General features: G+C 39.4%; 1 protein-coding gene and 1 long non-coding RNA gene across 10 annotated transcripts in view; one reads left to right on the plus strand and one right to left on the minus strand.

Annotated features, from left to right (window-relative positions):
- Positions 1-4,110: 4,110 nt before the first annotated feature.
- Positions 4,111-10,507, minus strand: LOC121510249. Its single transcript, XR_005991924.1, has 3 exons — positions 10,451-10,507; positions 7,826-7,941; positions 4,111-4,776 (listed from the first exon to the last, which is right to left on the minus strand). It is a non-coding gene; the product is annotated as an uncharacterized LOC121510249 (long non-coding RNA).
- Positions 10,508-22,095: 11,588 nt separating this feature from the next.
- kcnt1b (potassium sodium-activated channel subfamily T member 1b) overlaps positions 22,096-26,565 on the plus strand; it is a 117,666-nt gene continuing 113,196 nt past the window's right edge. For 6 of the 9 annotated variants that reach the window (XM_041787710.1, XM_041787711.1, XM_041787713.1 and 3 more), the window contains exons 1-2: positions 22,096-22,809; positions 26,075-26,123. In XM_041787710.1, coding sequence (XP_041643644.1) covers positions 22,743-22,809; positions 26,075-26,123 — 116 coding nt within the window. In that variant the 5' untranslated portion in view covers positions 22,096-22,742. Of the gene's footprint in view, positions 22,810-23,966; positions 24,321-25,662; positions 25,697-26,074; positions 26,124-26,565 lie in introns of those variants that run through there. The other 3 variants (XM_041787717.1, XM_041787714.1, XM_041787715.1) reach the window with 3 other exon arrangements.

A 26,565-nucleotide genomic window follows, 5' to 3' on the forward strand; every position in this document is an offset into this window, starting at 1 on the left:
AGGTGCAGGCGGGCTGGTGTGTCATCAGCTGGCAGAGCGTCTCCAGGCATGTGAGACAGCAGAGAGTAAGCAGCGTGAGATGTTCCTTCACACATGACCACAGGACTGTACTGTATGTGACATCAGTCATATGTGACCGTAGGAGGGCCCAGCTAGGCCACTGACAAAGATAATTAATATCAGATATGTTTTTTGATTTTTGAAAAGGCCCCTTTATCTTTTAAATCAATAAAGCTATGCTGGGGACATTTTTTTCTACAGTCTTAAGCCCTGACAATCAAGGCAGAATGTTTACAGTATGATAAACACCTAACTGGACCCACGGGAAAATTTGTCTTGGACTCCTAGTGCTGCACACATTGCTCTGTTTGTAAATGAGAACTGGCAATTATATAAAGGCTCAAATATCCATTTAGAAAATCTTCTACAGTGATGAATTTTTTTCAATTTGTAAATGAGCATTGGTGATTTTTTTTTATGTTCAAGAAGTTAGTTGAAAAAGTGTTACCATTCAGCAGAGTTTAAAGACATTGTGATGTTGTCACTGAGGCATTCACCTTGCCCATGTTAATACAAATGCAGTGGCTGAATGATTATTTCATTTTTTTCAGGGGGGAAAGAAAATCCAAATCTATCTGGCCCTGTGTGAAAAGTAATTGCCCCCTAGACCTAATAACTGGTTGTGCCCCCCTTGGCAGCAATACCTGAAATCAAGCGTTTGCGATAACTGGTGATGAGTCTTTCACATTACTGTGGAGGAATTTTGGCCCACTCTTCTTCGCAGAATTGTTTTAACTCAGCCATATTGGAGGGTTGTCCAACATGAACTGCCTGTTTAAGGTCACACCATAGCGTCTCACTTGGATTTAAGTCCGGACTTTGACTTTACCACTCCAAAACTTTAAGTTTGTTTTCCTTGAGCCATTCAGAGGTGGACTTGCTGGTGTGTTTCGGGTCGTTGTCCTGCTGCATAACCCAAGAGTGCTTGAGCTTGAGGGCTCAAACTGATGGCTGGACGCTGACCTTCAGGATTTTCTAGTAGACAGCAGAATTCATGGTTCCATCAATCACAGCAAGTGGTCCAGGTCCTGAAGCGTCAAAGCAGCCCTAGACCATCACACTGCCACCACCATGTTTGACTGCTGGCATGATGTTCTTTTTATCAAATGCTGTTATTTTTACACCAGATTTAATAGGACTCAAACCTTCCAAAAAGTTCAACTTTTGTCTCGCCAGTCCCCAGAATATTTCTCCAAAAGTCTTGGGGATCATCAAGATGTTTCTTGGCAAATGTGAGATGAGCCTTTGTGTTCTTTTTTGTCAGCAGTGGTTTTGGCCTTGGAACTCTCCCATGGGTGCCATTTTTGCCCAGTGTCTTTCCTATGGTTAGAGTCATGAACTGTGACCTTAACTGAGGCCAGTGAGGCCTGCAGGTCTTCAGATGTCGTTCTAGGTTCTCTTATGACCTCCTAGATGAGTCGTCGTTGCACTGTTGGAGTAATTTTGGTTGGCCGACCACTCCTGGGAAGGTTCACTACTGTTCCCAGTTTTCTCCATTTGTGAATAATGGCTCTGATTGTGGTTCGCTGGCGTCCCAAAGCCTTGGAAATGGCTTTGTAACCTTTTCCAGACTGATAGATTTCAATCACTTTGTTTCTCATTTGTTTTTAAATTTCTTTGGATCGTGGCATGGTGTGTTTCTTTTAGAGATCTTGTAGCCTACTTCACTTTGTCTGACAGCTTCTTTTTAAGTGATTTCTTTATTCAACAAAGCTGGCAGTAATCAGGCCTGGGTGTGGCCACTGAAATCAAACTCAGTTTTCCAAAAACGGTAGTTAATCACAGTTAACTCATGATTTAAACACTGCATTTTGTATTTACTTGGGTTGTCTTTGTGAAATATAAAAACTGGTGTGATGATGTGAAACATGTAAGTGTGATAAATATGCAAAAAAGTCAGGAATCAGAAAGGGGGCAAATACTTTTTCACAGCACTGTATGTAATGTAGTGCAAATGAGGGAAAGGGCCTAATGTTTGACCCCTAAAAGGTCCTGCCGCAGTGTTCAAATGTATTGGGACCTCAAATAGAAGATGGTTGCCTGATCTTGGTGAAACGGACACACAATGGGCACACAAACTCACAAACTTTAAAAACCTACCTAGAATCTATAGATTAAAGACAAGGACTTGAAGTTATTGGCAGGTCATTCAAGGCCTTCATAGATCACCCTGTTCATTCTGACTACTGAGGCCAGCATGCATAAGAAATGTTTCTACTAAAGAACTGATCATTTTTTACTTTTTGTAGTTGTATTTTAATACAGGTCAGGAGAAATGCACACCTCATATGATGGACCTGTTTACAGTTCAGGAAGCTGCATGTCAGCAGTTTTTTTATCATCATGGACCTCAATAAAATCATGACCTCCAAAATATGTTGGCTTTTACAACCATATGGCTTAAGAGGCCCCAGATGGTGGGTTTAAACCAGCTGCCAAGATCACGAAGCAGCCAAATGAAAGCTGCCAGCCATTCTGAGTGGGTATACCGAAGACATTTTGGACTCTGGGAAGTCACAGCTACTCACATTTAGATCATCAGAGGGATTTGTCGTTGGTCTTTATACCTTAAGAACTGGAACTTATCTCCTGTTTGATGAACACTGAAGGCCATATTGATAGAGGTTCAGCAGCTAGTTCACCTGGTGTGTCCATCTGTCAGTCAGTCTTTCTCTGGATTCACGGAAGCACCTGTCCGTACTTTGGAACAAACTATTAATTAATGGCCTCCTGAATGGTACCAGATTACTACCAGATCCAGCTTTTTTAAGAATTATTTGCAGGGATTTTTACCTTTAATTGGAATTGAGAAGAAATGGGACAAAGCAGGAAATCAGGTAGAAAGAGCAGAGAATGACTTGCAGGAAAGGAACCACAGGCCGTTTTTCAACATAGTGGTTTAAAAAAGCACAAAAAGCTGTAATTAATTTTGAGGGAAGGTTTAATGAAGGCAGTATATAGTTATGTTCAACCCCTGGGTTTGAATCTTTTCTCGAGTAAACATCGAGTCCTAATGAAGTCTGTGTTTCTGAGTCATCTGCATAATACTAATGGAGTCCAGCGCTATCTATTAGTCAGCACCGTGGAAGCCGTGTACTGACAAACAGCCCAGCAGTGACTACGCTCAATTTGCATTTGACCTATCTCTTCTGACCTACATGGGATGAATCATTACACCATCTGAGGTGTTTCCACAGGACGCAGATATAAATACAGACATACTGGAGCTGAGGTAGTCATGGAAACTTGAGAGAAATGACAGAATGATGGAAGGGGTGAGAGATTGATTTGTAGGAGGGAGCTGACAGGATGAGGCCACATATGTGAACCCCACAGGTGAAAATGTGGAACAGTGAGGACGTACCCGCATAACAGTTAAACAGCAGGGGAATTCCCCTTACAGTAACCAGCACTAAACTAGGGCTGGTTTCACTAAGGGAAAAGTCAATCTGGTCAGACTGGGTGTGAGAAATAGATACATAACAGTGTTGGTATGATACATTGACACAGAGTGCCAATCCCATTTAACTTATTTATGTAATATAATCAATACAGACAAAGCTGTTATTTTAATTGAGCAGTTATCTGCTCTCAGTTAATGAAGAGCTGCAGAACTTTCCGAATGAGTTGTGTCTGAGTTAAACTAAAAACATCATTACAAAAGTTCAGAATACAACTTTTATGGAAGGTTTAGACAGATGGAAAAGACTTCAGACTTTAGCTTTCACTTAAGTTTTAGTTTGTTTTAGACAAAACTCAAAATAAAAAAAAACACAAAATATAAGTGAAAAAATGTGGGTATGGCAGAGGGTTAATGGGCTTTATAGAAAACCCAAAAGACCCATGAGGACAATGTGAAAGTTAATTAAAAAAAATCATCAAACAGATTTATCTCAGTGTTAGCAAATAAAAATTGCAGAATTTAAGTTAGACTTAAATAATAAAATAAGATTGTAAAGAAAGAGATAAAACCATGTTTTTCAACCAAAAATGTTCGAGGCATGTAATGTTCAGAAGTCTCAAAAACAATCCACGGTCTTTGCTGGTTGTTTGTTTATTTGATAGAAAAAAACCCTCAAGTTTCCCAAAAAGTTGGGACATTGTGTAAAATGTGCATTACAACAGAATTCAGTAATTTGCAAAACCTGTTCAAACGATATTCAATTGAATACAGCAAAGACAAAGATAATCAATACAACCTTTAAACCTTTTTTCAAGAAATATAAAAAATATAAAAGTAATATATTGTGACTAGATAATGGTAATAGTATTGTATCCTTGAGCTCCCCTTGAATCTGCTGACCATCTAAGGGGCATGGCCACCTGTCCTCAGTCTAAACTTACACCAATGACACACAACTTAAGGGCGCTGAAGGAGTCTGATTCAAGCCTAAAATTAAGACCATTCCAATAATTCCTTTGCCCTGACAGTTGTCAAAGGAAGCTCTGAATGGGGTGTGTGAGAGGAGTCTTGGGTTTCAGGGCTGCATGGACAGTGGCAGGATGAATCACTGTGGGGGGGCTGGTGGTGTTGCTAAGGGGGGAGGAGGTTTTTACGCCTCCAAGCGGTCAAGTCCAACGTCCTTTGGAGCAGAGAGCTGTGACAGGCAGAAGTTTGAGGACAGACTGCAGGGAACAGAGCAGCTTGTAGGCCAGAAATCAAACTGACACCAAGGTGCTGCTTGAGACAGGAACAGAAGTCTTGATTTGCAGAGTCTGAAAGAGGAGATAAAAGATGGGAATTTACAATGAACAAGGGTAAGATTATTCATTATGTTTAAGAGCCTGTGTGCTGCTACATTCAGTGCTTGTAAAGGTTATTTTCACATCATTTGAATGAATTTATCATCATTTGTAACTGCAGAAATATAATTAGCACTTGGACAGAGAAAGTGTGAGGTGATATATGAGTGACTCAGACAATTTTATAGTGATCAATGAAAAGAACTGTAAATCCTAATTCATGATCAGAGTACATTTAAAAAAGACGTGAAATTAATAGTACTTTGCATTGATACAAACCACTTTTGGATATTTTTGAAGTGTCTTTATATTTACTTGATGGAAACATTTACAGATCAGATCCCTCAGAAACAGAGTCCTTGTTTCATAATCACTGCTTTAGTTTGAATTTACTGTATCCCTGTTTGTTTCAGAGCGGCCCTGCAGGAACCAGAGCCCTACCACATGCAGATCAAAGACACGAAAAGAGGGACCTCTCGCCATCGCCGCATGGCATCTCCCTGCTCCATCCGCGGACAGCACAGCAGAGTTCCCCCAAAAGATGTCTTCAATAGCATGATGTTTATGGGTCAGTTTCTGCATTGGTTTTTATTTGAAGAGTAGAGTTACTGTTTTTTTAGAGTGACAAATTTTTGCTTTGAAGTGCAGGTGAAGCTCAAAATAAAATTTTGTCTATGGAACATTTTATGATTATCCTTCAGAAATAAGAGCAAAAATGTTCCATCCCAAGTGGTAGAGCAGACAGTGTTTACAAAATCTCAGGACCCATAAGACAGATCTCTAGGGAATAAATTGTGATCTGTACTTTACCTTTTTGGCAAGCCACAGATAGCTCCTGGCATTTCTATCCCTTCCAGAACATTATTAATCAATCCATGGTAACCTGACATGCTAGATCAATTGTTTCAAATATCCTTTTGTATCTCAAATTCATCTGGGAAAGCTCCCATAGACAGTGTTTGGGAAGGGAAGGACTTTTATAAAAATCTCAGAAGGTGATTGAAGGAACATTTTGTCTGTCACATTCATGACAGGCCAATCAGAGTGACAACACAAGAAGATGTATACATGCATTTCTCTTGAGATGACAGGTTACTGATGCCAAGGCTAGTCAGGAGATGTGCAAAAGGTCTTCTCTGCCTAGACAAGCTGCCTGTGTGGCTCTTTGTTCTTGATTAAAAAAGAAATGTTTTCCAGTTCCGATTAAACTGGTGCTCTCCTACAGCTACATCCAAGCTAACAGCTACTGTGGCAGCAGCCATTGGATACACTGGCAGATACCCCCTGTAACAATCGCAAACCCATGCCAAAGCAGACTGAGGGGAAGAGAGAAAACATCTTTCCTGTCATGAAAACCTTTCAGTGTTGCTCTCTGCCTTTGTTTTAACAATGAAATGCTGTTCATTCTGACAAACTGCTTCTGTGGCGAAGCTAATCAGTCCACTAGCGGCCCCTGGATACAACCACTCACACAACAACTAACCCTTTCCCCCTGTAACTCTCACGAACTCATGCTGAAACAGGTCATCAAAAGAGTGAAAACATCGTTCCCATTATGAAAAGCTTTTAGTGTTGTTTTCATTCTTTATTTCATGCAGAAACGTGGTCCAGTTCTGGTAAAACTGATGCTAAATTGAGCTAATCACTGCACTGGAGGCAGACATTGCAAAATACTTTCAACCAAACCCCGCCCATAGCTACTGCCTCGTTCTCCTCAAATGACGTTGGCACAAACATTGTGGATTGTAACTTTTGAAGATGGATTTGCCTGATGACATGGAGGATTTGCAAGATTAAAAGCGTGGTGCACTTTCAGAGCTTTGATACTACAAATCTACATTGTTTAATCCATGATAAATTTTCTGCGATGAATAACTTCGCAGGGTTGCTATCAGCCCTCTATTTTGTAATTGCGCCAGCCTCTTGTTGCTGCTTGCTTACTGCTGGCATTTTTTAATTAAAAAAAAAAATGGCAGACCAAAAAAAAAGCAAAAATCTGCTTGGGGTTTCATAAAAATTGAAAAAAAAAAAAGCAAAAATATTAATAATTACATGATCAAGGTCTCTAATCAGTTTAATAGTGCCAGTAATTAAGGATATTTTGACAGTGAGACAGCAAGCACGTATCAATATCCCAACACAGAGGCAAAGAGAAGTTTTTAATTTTGTTTTCATTACATAAACCTGCAGCTTTAAACTACTTTTTTCCCTATAGGACCATTTTCTTCTGGCTCTTATAGCCTCTGCACAGATACCAGTGTCTGGGGAGCACTGGGGTCACCTTTTACTGTAATTGCTTTAGTCTGTTCCGGACAGCAGAACGTGCTAAAGAGGATCTTCTGTTAATAGTTAATGGCCGGATGCAGCTTGCTAACCAATAATTCTCCCATAGAACTTAAGTATGATGTCATAGTGAGGGACTGACTGGAACTAATGTGTGAAATGGGCCTTCAAACCTCAGACCAGGGTCTGCAGGGCAACTGTGCATCAATCTTCAAGTACAAGAAAACTGGCCCAAGGAGCTGGTCTGCAAAGACCTTGTACTGAATCGATACTGTTGATATTGATAAAACGGTAAATAGATGTGAGTCCTTTAACTCTAAAGCAGTTTAAACACATAAAGTGCATTTAAAGTCATGGATTATTCATTATTTTAAGTTGATGATTACACTTCCCTGGATCACACCTCCTTCTGCCAAGGCTCACCATGGAACCCAGACAAAACAGTTCAATATAACTAAATCCATGTTATAATGTGCCTTGTTCTCTGTTTCTACTGCAATGGAGGGAATTAAAAGTACAAGTATTTGTAAAGTATATGAAAAACATGACCCATAAGAGAGGTGACATTTCATATGCTTTTTATACAATGTGACTTAGAAAAGCACCTTTGTTAAAATGACTGAACGGCAATGATGGCAGCATTTGAAAGATGGATGAGTATGGTCATAGGATTTGTTTTGACTGAGGAGTGAAATAAAGAGTGTTGTGTTATGTTTTTGTAGTTGGGGGATGGACTCACGATGACCCCTCCTGTCTGGTAGAGCAGTTCTGTCCCGAGTACAACGAGTGGAGATCAGCAGCACGCATGGTCAACAGTCGTGGGAGCGTGGCTGTGGGCACACTGGATGGCAAGATCTACACAGTGGGAGGAGAAGATAAAGTCCGATGTTATAGCAGTGTGGAGAGGTGAGAGGAGATTATTTACATTCCAACATGTCAAACTTTGGTATAAATAAAAATTGCATCCCACTGTATTTTCTTTTTAAGCCCTTTATAATAAAGTAAGATCCTCACATCATAAATTTGAGCATGTTGTGTTTGACTGTCATGCTTTGTTCAATTTGATGTTCCAGTTATATTCAAACATCAAACTTCTGACTTCATGAAGGGCTGTAATTTAAATTGCATATTCAGGTTTATGTCATTCTTCAGTGCAAGATGATTCAAACTGACATTTCATTACCTTACACTGGATATCACAGAATGAAAAAGTGAAAGCATGCATGTTGGAGCTGGATGACAGCTTGACATACCAGTCAGAGCTCTTGAAAAGTAACAACTGCCTGTCTCTGACAGTGAGGGGCCTGTCAGAGGACTTATGTCTAACATTGAACTGAAGTCAGGTAAACGTAACATAGGTGCAGGAGCATGAGAACATGGAAAAAACAGATGAAATAAGGTTACGCTTTACACCAGAGAAATACTTTTCTACATGACAAGACCGCTTCATAGCATTTATAAAAGCATTTTTTGTCTTATTTAGACCATTAAAGCAATACACATAAGACATCCTTGAATATTGAACCTAGAATAGTGTTTCGAAAAACAGAGAACATTTGGGATAGTGAAACATTCTTTTCCCTTCAGCTAAAAAATAAATGTCTTACCCAGTAAATGTCTGTATTTAAAACATTTTGACATTCACTTTTTAATTCGTCATGTAATTGTTTGAGGGCTCATTGTTAATAATAGGAAATGTAACGCTGGCATTCTTACAGAGACATCCAAAACATTGCCACATATGGACAAAACCAAAAAAACGATGCATCATGTCTTCAATTTCAAATTTTGGTAATACTGATCCTTTTCCAAACCCCAGATAAAAAGCATTTTTCTTGTGGGCAAGAACTTGTATAAAATTGTAATTTAAAAGAATTGAGATTTAGTATAAACAACAGAATTATAGATACATTTATACAACTGTCTCCATGGCAAAGGGAAATCAAAAATCCCCTCTCAGTAAAATTGAAACTTTTCTGGTGTACTGTTCAAATCATATGCCCTTAAGAAAAAAGTATACATAAAATAATTAACAAATTTCCTTTAAGGCACAGAAAAAAAAAATCATGAAAGGTCTACAAACCAGGGTTTTTTTTTTTTTTTTTGTAGTGTTTTTTACTTTTTCTTCTAAATCATAGGAATGGCATCAACTGACTGTATTTAAATTTTGAACAGATTATACCAAATAATTCACCAGAATTTTCATAGTTTTTCGAATGACTAGTTATATGAATAGTTTAGCTTGTTTATATAATAATATTTATCCTGGAAAGAGACTTTCAGATATCCAAAATATGGATAACAAGAATTTCTCCAAAGAAACAAGCTGTATGAGAACAAAAGTTAGGGTACAAGATATACTGGATAAGCAAACTGGTGTTAGAACAGACTATTTGGCAGTTCCCACTGCTTTTAATTATGACCAAGTTTTATCTTGTGTGTGTATATATATATATATATATATATATATATATATATATATATATAGCCAAGAAGAACGAGAAGGCCTGGCTCTCAGTCTCCGCTCTAATTCATCCCAAAGGTGTTCTATCAGGTTGAGGTCAGGACTCTGTGCAGGCCAGTCAAGTTCATCCACACCAAACTCTCTCATCCATGTCTTTATGGACCTTGCTTTGTGCACTGGAGCACAATCATGTTGGAACAGGAAGGGGCCATCCCCAAACTGTTCCAACAAAGTTGGGAGAATGGAATTGTCCAAAATCTCTTGGTATGCTGAAGCATTCAGAGTTCCTTTCACTGGAACTAAGGGACCAAGCCCAGCTCCTGAAAAACAACCCCACACCATAATCCTCCCTCCACCAAACTTTACACTTGGCACAATGCAGTCAGACAAGTACTATTCTCCTGGCAACCGCCAAACCCAGACTCGCCCATCAGATTGCAAGATGGAGAAGCACAATTCGTCACTCCAGAGAACACGTCTCCACTGCTCTAGAGTCCAGTGGCGGCGTGCTTTACACCACTGCATCCAACGCTTTGCATTGCACTTAGTGATGTATGGCTTGGATGCAGCTGCTCGGCCATGGAAACCCATTCCATGAAGCTCTCTACGCACTGTTCTTGAGCTAATCTGAAGGCAAAATGAAGTTTGGCCGTCTGTAGCGTTTGACTCTGCAGAAAGTTAGCGACCTCTGCACACTATACGCCTCAGCATCCGCTGTGGCCTACCACTTCGTGGCTGAGTTGCTGTTGTTCCCAGTTGCTTCCACTTTGTTATAATACCACTGACAGCTGACTGTGGAATATTTAGGAGTGAGGAAATTTCATGACTGGACTTGTTGCACAGGTGGCATCCTATCACAGTACCACACTGGAATTCATGAGCTCCTGAGAGTGACCTAACCTTGCAAAGCAGATGGATACGCCCCTTTCTTTGTTTTTCACTGGCAAATCCATCTTTGAAAGCTCCCATCTGAACCATTTGGGCCTGGTTAGAAAGTGACGGGACCAATCAGCGACGAAGGGCTGTACTTTCAGGCGCAGCAGAGTCCTGATGTAAACAAGCAGCAGCAAGAGCTGGTACAGTTATGGAAGAAGAGATTAACATGGATGCTGCTAAAGCACCAGATTTATCAGAACTTGACAACATTTCTTTGTTAAAAGAAGAACAAAGAACAGCAGTGAGTTGTTTTCTTTTCAAAAACGACAAAAGTCAAGTACTTACATGTCTATAGTCGCCATTTTTCCCATTATTCTCAGTAGCAGCGCACACGCAGCGATAGCTGCTACATCACGTGTTTTGATGCTCTGATTCACCCGTAGAGATGTGACAGACAGAACGTTCACCCATCACACTCTGACTTTTTTTCAAAGCCTTTGCCTTTTCTCAAATGTTTCCTATTGAAGCTTTCCCAAATGGATGTGTGAAACAAATCCATCTGGTTTTCAGGTTAAGAGCGACCCATTCTTTCACAAATGTTTGTAGAAACAGTCTGCATGCCTAGGTGCTTGATTTTATACACCTGTGGCCATGGAAGTGATTGGAACACCTGATTTCAATTATTTGGATGGGTGAGTGAATACTTTTGGCAATATAGTGTATGCACAGGTACATGTCAAAAAATTAGAATATCATGAAAAGTTCAATATTTTTGTCACTCATTTCAGAAAGTGAAACCCATATATTATATAGACTCATTACACATAGAGTGAAATATTTCAAGCCTTTTTTTCTTGAAATGTTGATGATTATGGCTTACACATAATGGAAACCCAAAATTCAGTGTCTCAGAAAATTAGAATATTGTGAAAAAGTTCAATATTAGAAAGTCATGGTGTCACACCCTAATCAGCTAATTAACTCAAAACACCTGCAAAGGTTTCCTGAGCCTTTAAATGGTCTCTCAGTCTGGGTCAGTAGGCTACACAATCATGGGGAGGACTGCAGACTTGACAGATGTCCAGAAGACAGTCATTGACTCCCTCCACAAGGAGGGTAAGCCACAAAAGGTCATTGCTAAAGAAGCTGGTTACAGAGCGCTGTATCCAAGCATATTCATAGAAAGTTGAGTGGAAGGGAAAAGTGTGGTAGGAAAAGGTGCACCAGCATAAGGGATAACCGCGGCCTTGAGAGGATTGTCAAGCAAAATCCATTCAAGAATTTGGGGAAGCTTCACAAGGAGAGGACTGAGGCTGGAGTCAGTGCATCAAGAGCTACTACGCACAGACAAATCCTAGACATGGGCTACAAATGTGGCATTCCTCGTGTCAAGCAACTCCTGAACCAGAGATGTCAGAAGCGTCTTACCTGGGCTGTAGAGAAAAAGACCTGGACTGTTGCTCAGTGGTCCAAAGTCCTCTTTTCAGATGAAAGTAAATTTTGCATATCATTTGGAAATCAAGGTCCCAAAGTCTGGAGGAAGAGTGGAGAGGCACAGAATCCACGTTGCTTGAAGTCCAGTGTGAAGTTTCCACAGTCAGTGATGATTTGGGCTGCCATGGCATCTGCTGGTGTTGGTCCACTGTGTTTTCTGAAGTCCACAGTCAACGCAGCCATCTACCAGGACATTTTAGAGACCTTCATGCTTCCTTCTGGTGACAAGCTTTATGGAGATGCTGATTTCATTTTCCAGCAGGACTTGGCACCTGCTGACACTGCCAAAGGTACCAAAAGCTGGTTCAATGACCATGGTGTTACTGTGCTTGATTGGCCAGCAAACTGGCCTGACCTGATCCCCATAGAGAATCTACGGGGTATTGTCAAGACGAAGATGAGAGACACTAGACCCAACAGTGCAGATGACCTGAAGGCCGCTATCAAAGCAACCTGGGCTTCCATTACACCTGAGCAGTGCCACAGGCTGATCGCATTTATGCCACGCCGCATTGATGCAGTAATTCATGCAAAAGGAGGCCCAACCGAGTATTGAGTGCATCGAAATGAACATATTTTTCAGAAGCCTGACATTTCTATTTAAAATATCCTTTTTTATTGATCTTATGAAATATTCTAATTTTCTGAGACACTGAATTTTGGGTTTTCAATATCTGTAAGCCATGATCATTGACATTTCAAGTAATAAAGGCTTGAAATATTTCACTCTATATGTAATGAGTCCATATATATAATATATGGGTTTCACTTTCTGAAATGAGTGACAAAAAATATTGAACTTTTTCATGATATTCTAATTTTCTGAGATGTACCTGTACTGTGGGGCAGCTGTAGTGAAGTACTTGACTTGGAGGTTTTGAACCTCAGCTACTATAGTCACAAATCAAAATGCCCTTGCGCAAGACACTGAATCCTTAATTGTTACGTTAGAAACCTGAGATTAATGGGATTAACTGATTATACTAATGGAGTGGACTCTTCACATAGCAGCCTCTGCCATCAGTGTGTGAATGGGTGAATGTGACCTGCAGTGTAAAAGCACTTTCAGTAGTCAGAACACTAGAAAAGAACTATACAAGCTCAAGTCCATTTACCATGCTTGGCAGTGAACAATAACTGATGCCTTTCAGTCTACACAGAGAAAAACACAAGCTGTCAACGGAGTAGAGTAATATCTTGTTGATTTTTTTTAGTTTTCTGTTTTCAAACTTTTAATATTTCTGTGTATCATATTCAACCCTGATCTCTAGTGAGAATGTAAACCACTCAGTAGCACTCCAGTAATTAATCCCTATCCTTCATATTTTGAAAGTGCTCACATGCAAAAGCCATGAACAGTAGACAGTAGTGAATTAAATAAAGTGGGTAAATCATGACATAACCACTTTGGGAGACCTCTTCATTCAGATTAGAGGCTGATGATGTGATTATTTTCTATGATGTTCTACCATATAACACAAGAAAAAGCAAACAAACAAAAAAACATCATTAAAAAGACTGCTTTCATCCACTACTTAAAAAAAACATTACCCAGCCTGAAATTAACTATTTCTCACATTGCAAACTGCAATTCAACAAGTTAAATATGTTTGTAATTCCTCATTGTGTTTGCTGCTGAGATACTGTACATGCCCATCTAAATTGATTTATTGTTGTCATTCACATAGTCGAACAGCAGAGGGCAGCATATGGGCAGAAATTAGATGTAAGCTTTTTTGCACAAATTAACATAGGTCTGTCAACATCAAATCCAGGTTGTAACCATAAACCATATTTTTAAAAGGAGCAGACAACCCATAAATCCCCATTTTGACTCTCATGTTTCCATGGTAACTATTCCCAATAGGCAGAGAAAGTCATAAATAAACTCTCTTTCACACAAACATATACTCGGCTGGCACATTTTCTCCTACTTCCTCTCCTCCTACTCAATCCGATGTCTCCAAGGAGCTGGCTGTGTTCCCAATTCCCACAGACAGACATCCCATAATTGATCTCCAGCCAGCTGACCCCATAATGACCATCCCTGGGCTGGCACCAGACCAAGTAGGGAAAGACCTGCTCCAGACCGATCTGCTGCTAATGGCCTGGATCAGTTAACTTTCATTTTTTGGTTGCTTCATCGTCCCTGAGGGGCGGTAACAGTGTTGTTGTGACATTTTCAAGGAAATTACTAATGTCCCAGCCTCGCAGGAAAATTGCCAATTAGCTGGATGTATTGTTTTGGGAGGGGATGTGGGTTTGGATCTAATGGATTTGAATGGAGAGAAAACCATTTTTAATAGCCTTCCAGTGAAGGGTAAACATTCTGACAGATGTTTGCACAGATGCCCACACGGCTCTCTCAGTGTGAGTCGTCTTTCCTCAGCTGAAAGTGTACAAAACACTCAAGGAAATTATAGGGTTTTTTAAATTTTTTTGTGAAAGCTTGTGCCTGTTTTGTAAACTGTTAATGGCAGAATCTGATTGTACTCTTACTTTGGCATTCTCTGTTCTTCTTCCATCCTGGCAGGTACAGTCCAGACACAGACAGCTGGAGTACAGATGTAGCACCCTTGAGCAGCCCACGCAGTGGCGTGTGTCTGCTAGAGATGGACGGATATCTGTATGCTATTGGAGGACATGACGGCATCACTGCCATAAATTCTGTGGAGAGGTACAGTCGTAAAAAAACAGTCAATATCTGTCGTAATTAGCCGTAAATCTAGTTAATACACACCGTAAACAAACAAGATTGCTCGAAACATCTCATAAACAATAAGTAGCACTGCTATTTATTGTTTCCCCATTAATTTACACAGTTAGAAGCGCATTTTAATTAGCTTTTACTCCCACAACCACCAGGAAGCAAAGCTTTAGTCGAGTTTTTCTTTATAAAACAAAAACATGCCTATTTTTTTGATTGAACATTAAAAGTTAAAAGTGGAATCAAATGAGGAGGCTGTATCTTATGTATATCCGGAATCAGAGTTATAATGATCTTAATTACCTGACATTTGACATAACTCTGACGTACCTGGAAGGCTGACTCAGAGGAAGGAACAAAGAAAAGATCGTTTCAGTCATGAAAAACAGGAATGATTGACAGGCCATTTGTTGAATCACTCTTTCTCACTTTTGTTCCTTTTGTTCCAGGTATGATCCAAAAATGAACACATGGAGCAAGCAGGCGCCCATGCTGACCAGACGCACCAGAGCTGTGGCAGCTGTGTTGGATGGTCACCTGTATGTGATTGGAGGAAATGATGGAGAAATGACTCTGAGCTCAGGTAAGGCTGTCTTTGACATTAAACAACAAAATTTCAAATTTAGACTATATTTCATAAACTGATGTGGACTTCTGTGTGCCCTCCTACACAAACAAAACAAACATAAGCTTTGTTTGCAGAGGCTTTGAGCTAGCAACAATTACTCTTACAACTATTCTTAATATACTGACAGGTTGGGACAGAAATTACAATGTATTTGGAGAAAAGGTATTAACAACAACAAGAAAAGGAAACACTGGGATGGGTAGGATGATAGACGAGCTAAAATAAATGACACCCACATCTCCTGTAGGGGAATTGTACAAAAGGGGAGAGGAGGAGGAAGCAGGAGGAATTTATAGTAGGTACCACACAAGAAGAATTCATCAACATTTTTCTGGTATGTTTGGATGTCCCCACAGTTAAATATACAACAAAGATATTTAGTGGCTACAAGCAAAGAAAGCAAGAGATAATGGCATCATCTATTACATTACTAAAGTTCGTTTTTATTTTCTTATATATTTTGATTTTGATTAATAAATTACTGAGTGTGTAAAGTTAGGAAAATGGGTAAAAATACAAATTTACAGCACCCTATGGAGCTTATTTAAGTACATTTTGGCGTGTTGTGAACAGACTGAAATGAAAATCATGGTTCTTTTTGGCCTTCACAAATAAAACCAAAACCATCAACTATAAGACTTACTATTTCTATAAAGTCAGAACACAGAAATGCATTGGTTGAACATCTGTATCAGCCAATATTGACTCTCTGACAAACATTGCCATTGGAAATGAATGTGGACGTAAACAGATGTCAGCAGCAGATGCTTATCTGTTGTATCTAATCAATTAAATGATGGCATTTAGTGCATGGCCGAGTACTCTGGAGGTCCCTTGTCGACGGCCTATACCCCAGTAGGGATGTCAGGCGGACAAGCTTAGATCAGTTGTCATGGTCGAACATGAATGTTCGCATGGGGTAGTGTGACACCAAAGAAGTATTGGAGAAAAAGAATGCTTGCATTGGGATTGGCAAAATTGTTATTTTAACATTGGTATCAGCGTCAGTCCTGATTTTTATTATTGGTGCAAAGTGCTGCAACAGGATAGATGTCAGATGACATCATTTGAAGCAGTTGTTATCAGCTGGCCAAATTTTTAGAAATTTTAACCTCTATAATAAACAATGATGCTGTTTGGGCCCTGAAATAGTAGGAAACATCACTGTATGTCTTCTCGATGGCTTCACACCTCATCTTAGTCTCGTTTGTCCTAAAAGAATACCTATGTTTTGTGTATTTTGTCATATTTTCATCATATTTGGCTAAACTGCAAGCATAAAATCTAACTTTACACATCTACTTCCTATGTCTCCCTAAAAACGACTGTGTACCACACACTTTTAACCCCAACTTTTCTTTCTCCCAAGAAAAGTTAACCCACCAAAAAGGCTCTAAGACCCACTTTAGGTCACATGTTGAGAAACATGGATTTAATGTAGGGCTGTCAAAATATTTAAATTTTAAATCAGCATTAATATCAGGATTTATATAGTTAATCACAATTAATTGTACTCTCAAAAGTGTTATTTGTCATTCTTTATTTGTCCACTGTCTAAAACTAAGGGTAATAGACTTCCAGTTAGGATACAGACCTGCTTTTATAGATAGAAGATTTTACAGTGAACTAAACTACTGAAAAGGGAATTTGTTATGGATTGAGAGGGAAATAAGGGGAAAGTTAAATAACTAAATAACTTCTTACATAAAGTAAATTCTTACATATGAATGTTTAAATGATCTGGCAAATGATCAGATAATCAATGAATTCTCATAATTATGTTGATACTTTTTTCTTCTAACTCTTCTCGTAATTCCCTAAACAAATGAAAATTAATGAAGTATTCTTCATTCAAAAGTCTGCCAGCAGTTGTTGAGTTTTATATGTAAATGTGACCTGCTAGCGCTGGCACAGTTCTACAAAGATGCACAACTTTAAACAGAATATTAAATAAAAGAAACTAGCAAATATCCCTGATCATTTATTTCAGTACCAATGCTACTGTACACACTAATAGTTAGCTGTTAGTTCTACTTTGACCCATTTGCTGAAGTAACATGTTCCCACCACTTTGAACAAATCTCAGCTTTCTTTGACAGCTTTTTGACGTGTGGCAGGACTTAAGTCACACATAAAGACTGGTTTGACCTTATCCTCCCTGTGAGAAGCTCACACACACACACAAACACACAGATTCCTGAGCCCCTGACCTTGCCAAAGATAAACAAGGGCCATGTTATGCTGCCACTTGTCACTGACTATTTCCGTCTATGAGAAGAGCACGTCAGTTAAATTCCCACAATCTTTTTTAGGTTCCCATCATGCTTATGTTCATTTCTTGTAAAAATGGATTAAAGTTGTTTGTTTTTTATCATTTTAAACAAACTAATGGAAAAAATAGATAAAAATACCCCTTTTACATTATATCTTGCTTTCTTGCTGTCTTAAACTGTAATAGAGCAATGTAAGCTGGGCATACTTGGATATAAACACTGTCTGCCTGTAAAGAGTGTGTATACCTGTATACCATGATATATAAAGCCTCTTCTGACTTCTACAATCCACTAAATGTCCCCCAGTGGAGCGGTACAACCCTGTAGATGGTACCTGGTCGATATGCGCCCACATGCTGAGTCCTAGGGAAAATGCAGGCTGTACAGTTTACCTCGGACACATCTACGTGGCTGGGGGCAAAGACGAGCTAAACCTGCAGCTCTGCACTGTTGAGAGGTTTAACCCAGACACCATGAGGTGGACTCCTGTCAAACGCATGAGGAGCAAGAGAGACAATGTGAGTAATGCATCACTATGGATATTAGATATCAGACCTCCCTGCTGATTTAAGGTCCACCTTTTTTTTTTTACATCCTGATGCTTAAATAAAAGATAGAGAGGTGAAAGCAGAGGGGGTAAAAGCAGCTCAGGGAAGGACATATATTTCTTTAAGTGATGACTTAAACATTCCAGCGGTAAGAAGGTGTGTGCCTTGTTACGAATGCTTGGATCCCAAAGACTCGTTAGTTTTTCATTTTCAAGAGTTTTTCTCAAAAATGATAATAACTATGAGGACAACACATGATTTTTCTGGCATGCTCTGGGTGGATTGAAATGCATGTTTAACATAATCACCAATTTAGGTTTGCATGTTAACCTGTAAGAATTTGCAAATTAGCAGCGAAGTTTGCATTAAATTGATCAGTGTACCTATAATTGAGGAAATCTAAGACAATAAACCAAGCTAATTTATTAAACTCTGACCTGATGATATCAGTGAAATAAAAATCACCAGTTGAACAAAATAATTTAAAGTCATCCTGATAGGAGCAGGACTGTCTCCAGCAAATTTAAGATAATCCATAAAGAAGTTGTTGAGAAATTTCACTAAAAACCATAAAAGTAAATGTATTCCTATACATTTCCCCAAGTCATTTAATACTTTGACATTAGTTAAGAATAAGCTAAGAGTTCCCCAGTGTTGTGAGGATTTATCCTCTGGGCACCATCAGTTTAAGTATTAATTACATAATAACCCAGAATACTGTTCTTTCTTTGTCTGGATTACAATTTCAGACCAGAGATCACCACCAACATCCAAGTGGCCATTCTGCTAACAACACTGTGTGCTTCAACTATGAAAATATACAAAATAAATTATGAAAAAGTCTCATTTCATTTGGTAGGAGAACTCCCTGGTTTCCTTTGCCATCCATCCATGTTCTATACCGCTTATCCCATTTGGGGTTGCGGGGGGGCTGGAGCCTAACCCAGCTGTCATTGGGTTAGGCAGGGTACACCCTGGACTGGTCGCCAGCAATTGCAGGGCTGACATATAGAGACAGACAACCAGGCATGCTGACATTCACACCTACGGCCAATTTTAGAGTCACCAATTAACCAAATGAGCATGTTTTTGGTGGTGGGAGGAAGCCGGAGTACCCAGAGAGAACTCACGCGTGAACAGGGAGAACATGCAAGCTTTGCACAGAAAAGCCCTGACTGGGAAGCGAACCAGGGACCTTCTTGCCGCTAGGCAACAGTGCTAACCCCTGTGCTGCCATGCAGCCCACGTGTCTTTGCAATATTGGAAAATGTTTTGAAATCTGTTAAATGTGAAACCACTTAAAGTGCGTATTTCTAATACTTACTATTGTTGGTTGTGTCTTCAGGTGTCCCTTGTAGCCTTTAACGGATCCCTGCTGGCTGTAGGAGGCTTTGACGGTGTCACTAATCTGAAAACATTAGAAGTTTACTGTCAGGACACCAACACATGGAGGTAAAAGGCCAACAAATACTGTGACATCCTTGATGCTGCTTAGTGCACAATGATCAGTGTTTTTTAAACCCTTCCGCACAGAGATAACTCTGTAAATCTAGTTGTTTGTGTCTGAGGGGGAAATCTATCGTTGTTTCCATTCCTTCTGTTAATGTTGTTTCCTATTGATTGAATGATTTGAATGACTACATACAATTTTAATTAAAGTAGATTAACACTCCTCATTTCCACATACAAAACATTTTCTCTTAAGATGGTCAGTGATGTGTTTGTAAGATATGTGTCAGTGAAATTCTCAGAATTGGGTCATCTAGAGTCATTAGAGACGCAGCAGTTACGGAAATTAGGGCCAATACCAATGTTTAAAATAACGATTTAGCCAATACTAATGCTAATACCAAGGTTTTTTTTAATTCATATTTTGGTATAACACTTCTAGTATGTCAATATTTTCTCTTACATTTGGACATGAAATCAGATCAGAGTTAAAAATCTTTAATTCAAATACGAGGTTTTCTGCAATAAGATGTACCAGATGCCAGCATAAATTGATTGGATACAAAGGATAAACACTGAGAACTGATATTCATTCATGCAACATAATGTGGCCGATGGCCGATGTTTATACACAGGACCAATATTGGCCAATATCGGTATATATATCACTTGAATATTGCAATATTCAAGTGTCTGTAAAGTGTTAAAAAATCTTTATTTTAGGTTTGTTGTATGACAGACTACTGTTTTATGAACAATTAGGCCAAATTTTAGTCATGAAAAACATCTCTAAGTTTAGCTATAACATTAAGCTTCAAAAACATGAAAAATGAGACAGTACAATCTGCTCTAGGACAATATGGAAATGTTGGTTGAACGAGCTGAAGCCACACCCACTCATAAGAAATACAATCCGCTCTAATTAAAACAAAAAAACTACCGATCAGAGAGCAGCAGAGAGACAGACGTTGGGGATTAAATTGACTGTTTTCTGTTACAAATCTCTCCATGTTGCTGGCTGGTAACTTTCGATGAAGGCAGTGACATCATCTAACAACAGACTGTACTGAGACGAACCTCAATGTGATTTAATATCATTGAAGCATTAGTGGGTTGGGGTAATTCCCCATCAAGACCGGTGATGTCATGGGCTCCTATATTTGCCCTGCTCAAATAAACCAAGCTAGGAAAGAGGGGAAAAATGTTCTACAAATACATCTAAAATTCTGTCATTGTTTTCTCATGTTTACAGCAACCTTACTCCAAGATATCTAGTGTGTTAAGACACAAAGTTTGAGTTTCACTTTACAAGGACTTTAAACATCTGCTTCTGACCCTGTTGTATCTCCATTAAAATCATTATCTAGTATACCTAATTAAAGATTACACTGGCTGCAGTGTGTTGTGGATGGATGCTCTTAAAAACAAAATGATGGCAGTGACTTTGATCAAAGTAATTTTCCTAAAAGTGATATGCTGATTCACATTAGAAAACTGTAAAAGTATTTGCACTCTAAGTGGGCTGATTACTCCCATTCATTAGCATTTTAATGTTACATTAAACTAATGAATTTTGGAGATTGTAGCTTTTCTTGCCATTTTAATACAGTTATGAAATAAATTCCAAGCTAAGGACAAAAATACTGAAGATCAAAAGTCTACAGCTCACATCCAGACAAACACATAGAGTCACTTTGTGATTCATGCACCATGTAAGGCTCCTATATATTATATATGCCTTCAGGCTGCTAACTGAATCTGAGTGCCTCACTGTCTGAGTCGGACTGTTCTCCTCTCCATCTGTTTTTAGACACTTTGGAAGCATGAAGAGCAAGCATCCAGGCGGGAGAGTGGCTGTGCTGTGCTGAGACTTGACAAAGCGAGTATTATGTGAACAGGACAGAGGTGTTTGAGAGAAATAGCCTAATGGATGTACGCCAGGCTCCAGGACACATTGTAATACGGTTCAATCGAGGCAGAGTAATGACTGAATAATTGAAGAGTTCACTCCAAAATGAGACATTGCCGCATTAGTCAAAGCTGGCAGCTGCTGTTGCAAAATAACCAAGAGCATTAAATTAAAGCACATTATAGGCTATAAGGTTACCATTAAAGTTAGGAGTCTTTTAATGTCTCTTGCTTAAAAACAGAGTGCTTTTTTATGAATATGAGTCAGTGGATAATTAATATAAGGTTGTGGGGTTTTGTATTCTCTCTCTCACAATATATACGTTCCAATTCTGACATCAATATTCTTAGAAATATCATATATTATTATTTTTCTTTGCAAAAACATACCATAAATAGAAGCCATTCTGATAAGAACGCTCAATTTTTTTTGTTTGATAAAAGCTTCAATAAGATTTCATTGCAGTTTATTATTCAAGCTCAAGCCATCATTTTAGAGAAGAGCTGTTATCACTGTTTAACAAGTGTTCTGCAAAATAATGCATAAGAACATCTTGTAATTATTATGATTTATGAACCTATTTAATTATCTATGCAAGAGTAACAGGTGTGAGACAAAAAGATGATGGAAAATATGGAAGAGTGCAGATGTTTGACGATAGGATGTGCAGGAATAGAATGGGAGAAGTATTAAGTGGCTTATATTAAAATGAAAGTATAACGCTGATGTTCTGTAAAAGATCCTGAAATTGTGAGACACTGAGGTGGCTGTTAAAAGTTAAGTGTTCTGTATGTATAGCGTAAGGATATGTTTTATGAGTCTTTATGAATTGCCTTGTCTTCATTTTTTTTCTTTTCATGTTCATGCCCATCTTAATACAATGCCTTGTGTGTCTAGAATGAATACAGATGATGTTATAATCCTGTAAATGACCCTTCAGCACTGACTGTAACCATCTTTCATAACTGAGCTTGTGTAAACATCAAGCAACAGGCAAGGAAAACACAGAGCACTCTGTAAAATAACCACATCAGTCGGATCAAGCAAGTTGCAGAGAAGAAATCTGTGGGAATCAAGATCCTGAGCGAGATAAGCGAATGAGTGAGTTCTGACTGCTGGCATGGGAAAGCATAAGTGACTGTGTGGGCTTTTAAATGATGACGCTCAGAGCTCTTTTTCCCTTGGAGAATGATGGGCTGAAACGTGGAGAGGCTGAACGCTGAGGATTGCACACAGAGCAACACGTCTTTTCCGGAGACGCACACAAAAGCCAGCGGTGTCTCCTATCCATCCCTCTGTGCACACAGAATGAATATTTTTTTCAATTTGAGGGGGAGCGTTATGAGGCAAATAGCAGAGGAAAGAGCTGTTACAGGTATGTTTGAACTGAGAGAAAAAGAAGGTGATTGTGAATTCCTAGAAGTTGCCAAGACTTTGCATGCTCTGTGTTACTATATCATTGAAGTTGGACTAAAATGATCACAAAATAATAAATAATTCTTTGATGTGGTGCAGTATTTTGGGGTTAATGTCTAAAGCCTTAATTGGACAGATTTCTCATTATTTGCTGATTTAAAACCATTATAGCATTAACGTTTTGATCTTCAAGTAAAAAAGTATAAATGACTTATATTTTACCCTGTATAACTCCTTATGACTGATAACGACAGTGTAAATAGGAATGACAGTATTCCACATCGTTACATTGCTCGTAAAACCACAAAAAGCAATTCTACAGTCTTGCATCTTTGTACACAGACAAAGCAGACATTGTTATGGGTAAATTATGCCGCAGCAACATTCGGCTACAGGGTCTATTAAAAAGATTATTCATCTCCCTGAAAGCCTTTTTATTAGAAGTTTCCTGTCAGCATCAAACGCATCTGTTTCCGAGACGCTTGATACCGAATCCTGTCGAAGTTGCCCGGTAGGTGGCGAAGCACTCGTGGGTGACTCCAGGTTGGAAAAAATGAGCGCCGTTCTCCTCCTCCTGCTCCGTCCTGTGGAGGAAAAGGATGCTGATGCTGACAAGAAAGCATGGACAACAGCAGGGAGTAAAGCACGCACGCATTATGTCTTCCCTCTAGAGCTGTTTGCTAACATGGAAGAAGACAGCAGAGGTGAAAGTCCCAAGAAGAAGAAGAAGCGGTACTTACATTGATTTGAGACCACAGTTTGTGACGCAAGAGCGGCTAGAAACGGTTTCATGGGATGGTGAGTTAATTACAAAGGAGAGGGCAAGTCAAATTCCAGGCTCATTTTCGACAGCATGGACTAAAAATAATTCTTCGTGTTCCTTCCGCTGGGCAATGTAGTTCTCAATACTAGCAAACAAAGTTGTTGCTAAGCGACAGAGAAGTCCCTCAGTTTCGGGCTTGCGCATTGATATTAGGATTAACTGTCAGGTGTGCGATAAACTCCAAGTGTTTGGAAGGCGTGTCGGCCAATCAAGTATTGATGACCGGGACTACTTTCTCTTTAAATAACCCTGCACGCAAGCCTACAGCTAGCTTCAAAGTACTGTAAGAAAGCTTCCTGTGTAAATCCACAGTGGGTCGATTTGATTTACCTGCAGGCTTTAGCTGATAACATTACTCCCCTGTTTGCCCCCTGACCGCTGGAGTGGACTCCATCTCCTTTCTAAGGTCATTTTCTGATGATGACAGAGCTTCCGCGGGTGTCCGTTGTAGTCAAACATCCCCCGTCACATTGGACGTGCTGTATTCGCAATATGTGGAGGTTATCTAAACCAGGCTTATGTTTACGATGATGGGACCTTGGTCAGGAAGGACTGACACTGCCAGGTTAACGAAGTTGGCAAGAAATCAACTCACCATGCTCCTTCAGGAAGCCTGACTTTACTCACAGTGACTGTGGTGCTCATGTGTAAGTTCACTTACCTTGTTTATCTTTCTGTTGTCCTCTTTTTTAAAGTGTGATATTTAATTCTGGGTGTTCTGAAACACTGGGGGGAAACTATTAGCTGGACTCTCACTCTACATGTTTTGGCTAACTTAGCTTATGTACACTTTTATATATCCTATGACATTTTATTGCCTACTATGTTAGAAAAATATACTCTGCTGTGATGGCCATATGGGTGCTATCTATGACTTAATCATGTTATTTATTTTCATACATTTGTACAATATGAAGATGCCATGACCAAACTTTTTTAATAGTGTTAGCTGTGTTGCAGTCATGGACCCTTCTCCAAATCTCAAATTTATTATTGTGAAAGAAAAAAATACTTGATCAGATGAGATCTTAAGCAAGGCATAACATGTTCAACATGCAAACGTGTCCTTGCATTCTAATCTCATGAATGCTGCATCTTCCTTGTTGCTTCAATGATGCATTATTTGACTGTAGACACCAGCTTTGATTCTGCTTCATTCTCCCTCTGGGCCTTTCTTGTCTTTCAGATACCAATTTTATCTCAGCCTTTTATGCATTTTCTCCTTCCATGTGCTTCCTTTGGTCTATATCTGCTGTATACTTTCCATTAAGTGAGGCTAGCCCCTAACCGGGAGCAACTCTGTTCCCTGTTATTGTGGTCACTTTGCCTCATCCATTAAGTCGGCTTTCAAAGGTTGCAGACGTTGTATTTTAATAGAGGACATGGTTCAACTAGCACTTGTGGTTGCCTTGCAGTCGTCATCTCTTTTTTAATCTTGTCATCCAGTATCCTTAACTCCCTCTTCCCCTAAAAGTGGAGGGCACATTGAGGACAATGTGTTCCTTATACTCCCTCATTTCTTTATTTCCTGTTTTACTTTTCTCTCTTCTTGCAGGCACATTTATTTGTCATCTCGCCTCATTTTTGTTTTTCTGCACTTCTGAGGATCTGTGCTTTCACTGTTAATCAGGGAGAGCATGTCTCTGGGTGCTATTAGCCCACTCAAGGCTGCCCACACTGTACATCGATGGCCATGTGCACAAACACACAGCCCTGTATTACCCACTGATTGTCCCCTCTGAAGAGGCTTCAGAGGTGAATCAAAGCAATCTCAGCTGGGATGAATTATATGATCGGACAAGTAAAGGCATCTCAGATTCACCCATGAAGAAGGATACACATGACTGGCATCAGAAAGAACATACATCAATTTATTGTACATAAATCAGTGTCCTATTTTTGAAATAATGTATTCACCCTTTGTTGTGTAGTGTGCAGAAACTGTTCTGATAAAGGGATCCCTCCTCCTCACAGAGGCATACACTAAAACCTGCACCCTTTGGCACCTTGGGTAAACACAGAGGTAAATAATAGCTGACTGACCCACCTGAAACGCTATTTTCCACTTTCCCTGAATACACACCATAAATAATACAACACCTTCAGTTGGGAATGTGTGAGACAGCATAGACATTGATACTGAGCTACACAGTCGCATTAAAGTGCGTTGGTGTAATCCGGCTCTGCTAAAGAGCAGCACATTTCAAAGGCCTTCCTCGCTGAACTCTGAGCAGAGTTAAGCTGCGACACGGCCAGTGAATGCAATCATATCACACTCAAGCTAAAGAGGTGCATTTTTAATAAGTGTTTTTAATCTCTCTCCTTGTATTTCTCCCCTCTTCTCTCTGCCCTCTCTCTCCCTCTCTTGCTCTCATATTCGTCATTCAAATTCCCCCTCAAGAGTCAGTCATGAGTCCTCCACGCCGATCATCCAGTTCCCATGGTGACAGGTAATTCCCTCAAGTACTTAATTCCCCTACATGTGACACCTTGTGTCATCATAGGAATGCTTATACATACACTTAATGACCTAAAATAATAACACATGCAAACTTACTGTTAGGCACAAGCAGATAGGCTTCATATTTTTCTTTTAATTTATCTAAACCTAGCACAAGAAGTAGGGAAATGTGTGTTTAATAGATTATCTCTTCGTTGTAATAATGCTTCTTGGCAATAAATCTTGTACCACTGGAAAGCCTGTTTATTTCCGTTTAAAATGGTGCCACATTTGTGAGGAACTTGCATCTGCAGGATGAGCAGCGGAGCTGAGTATTTGGGTTGTGCCCATAAAGATCTTCTCTATCAATGCCAAACAGCTTGCCATTGACTCTTGTTTGGTGGATTGGGTGATTGAAGTCTGAAGAAACAGGGCATATTGGTAATTTAACA

The sequence above is a fragment of the Cheilinus undulatus genome, linkage group 5 (genome assembly GCF_018320785.1).
Source record: "Cheilinus undulatus linkage group 5, ASM1832078v1, whole genome shotgun sequence".
Lineage (NCBI taxonomy): Eukaryota > Metazoa > Chordata > Actinopteri > Labriformes > Labridae > Cheilinus > Cheilinus undulatus.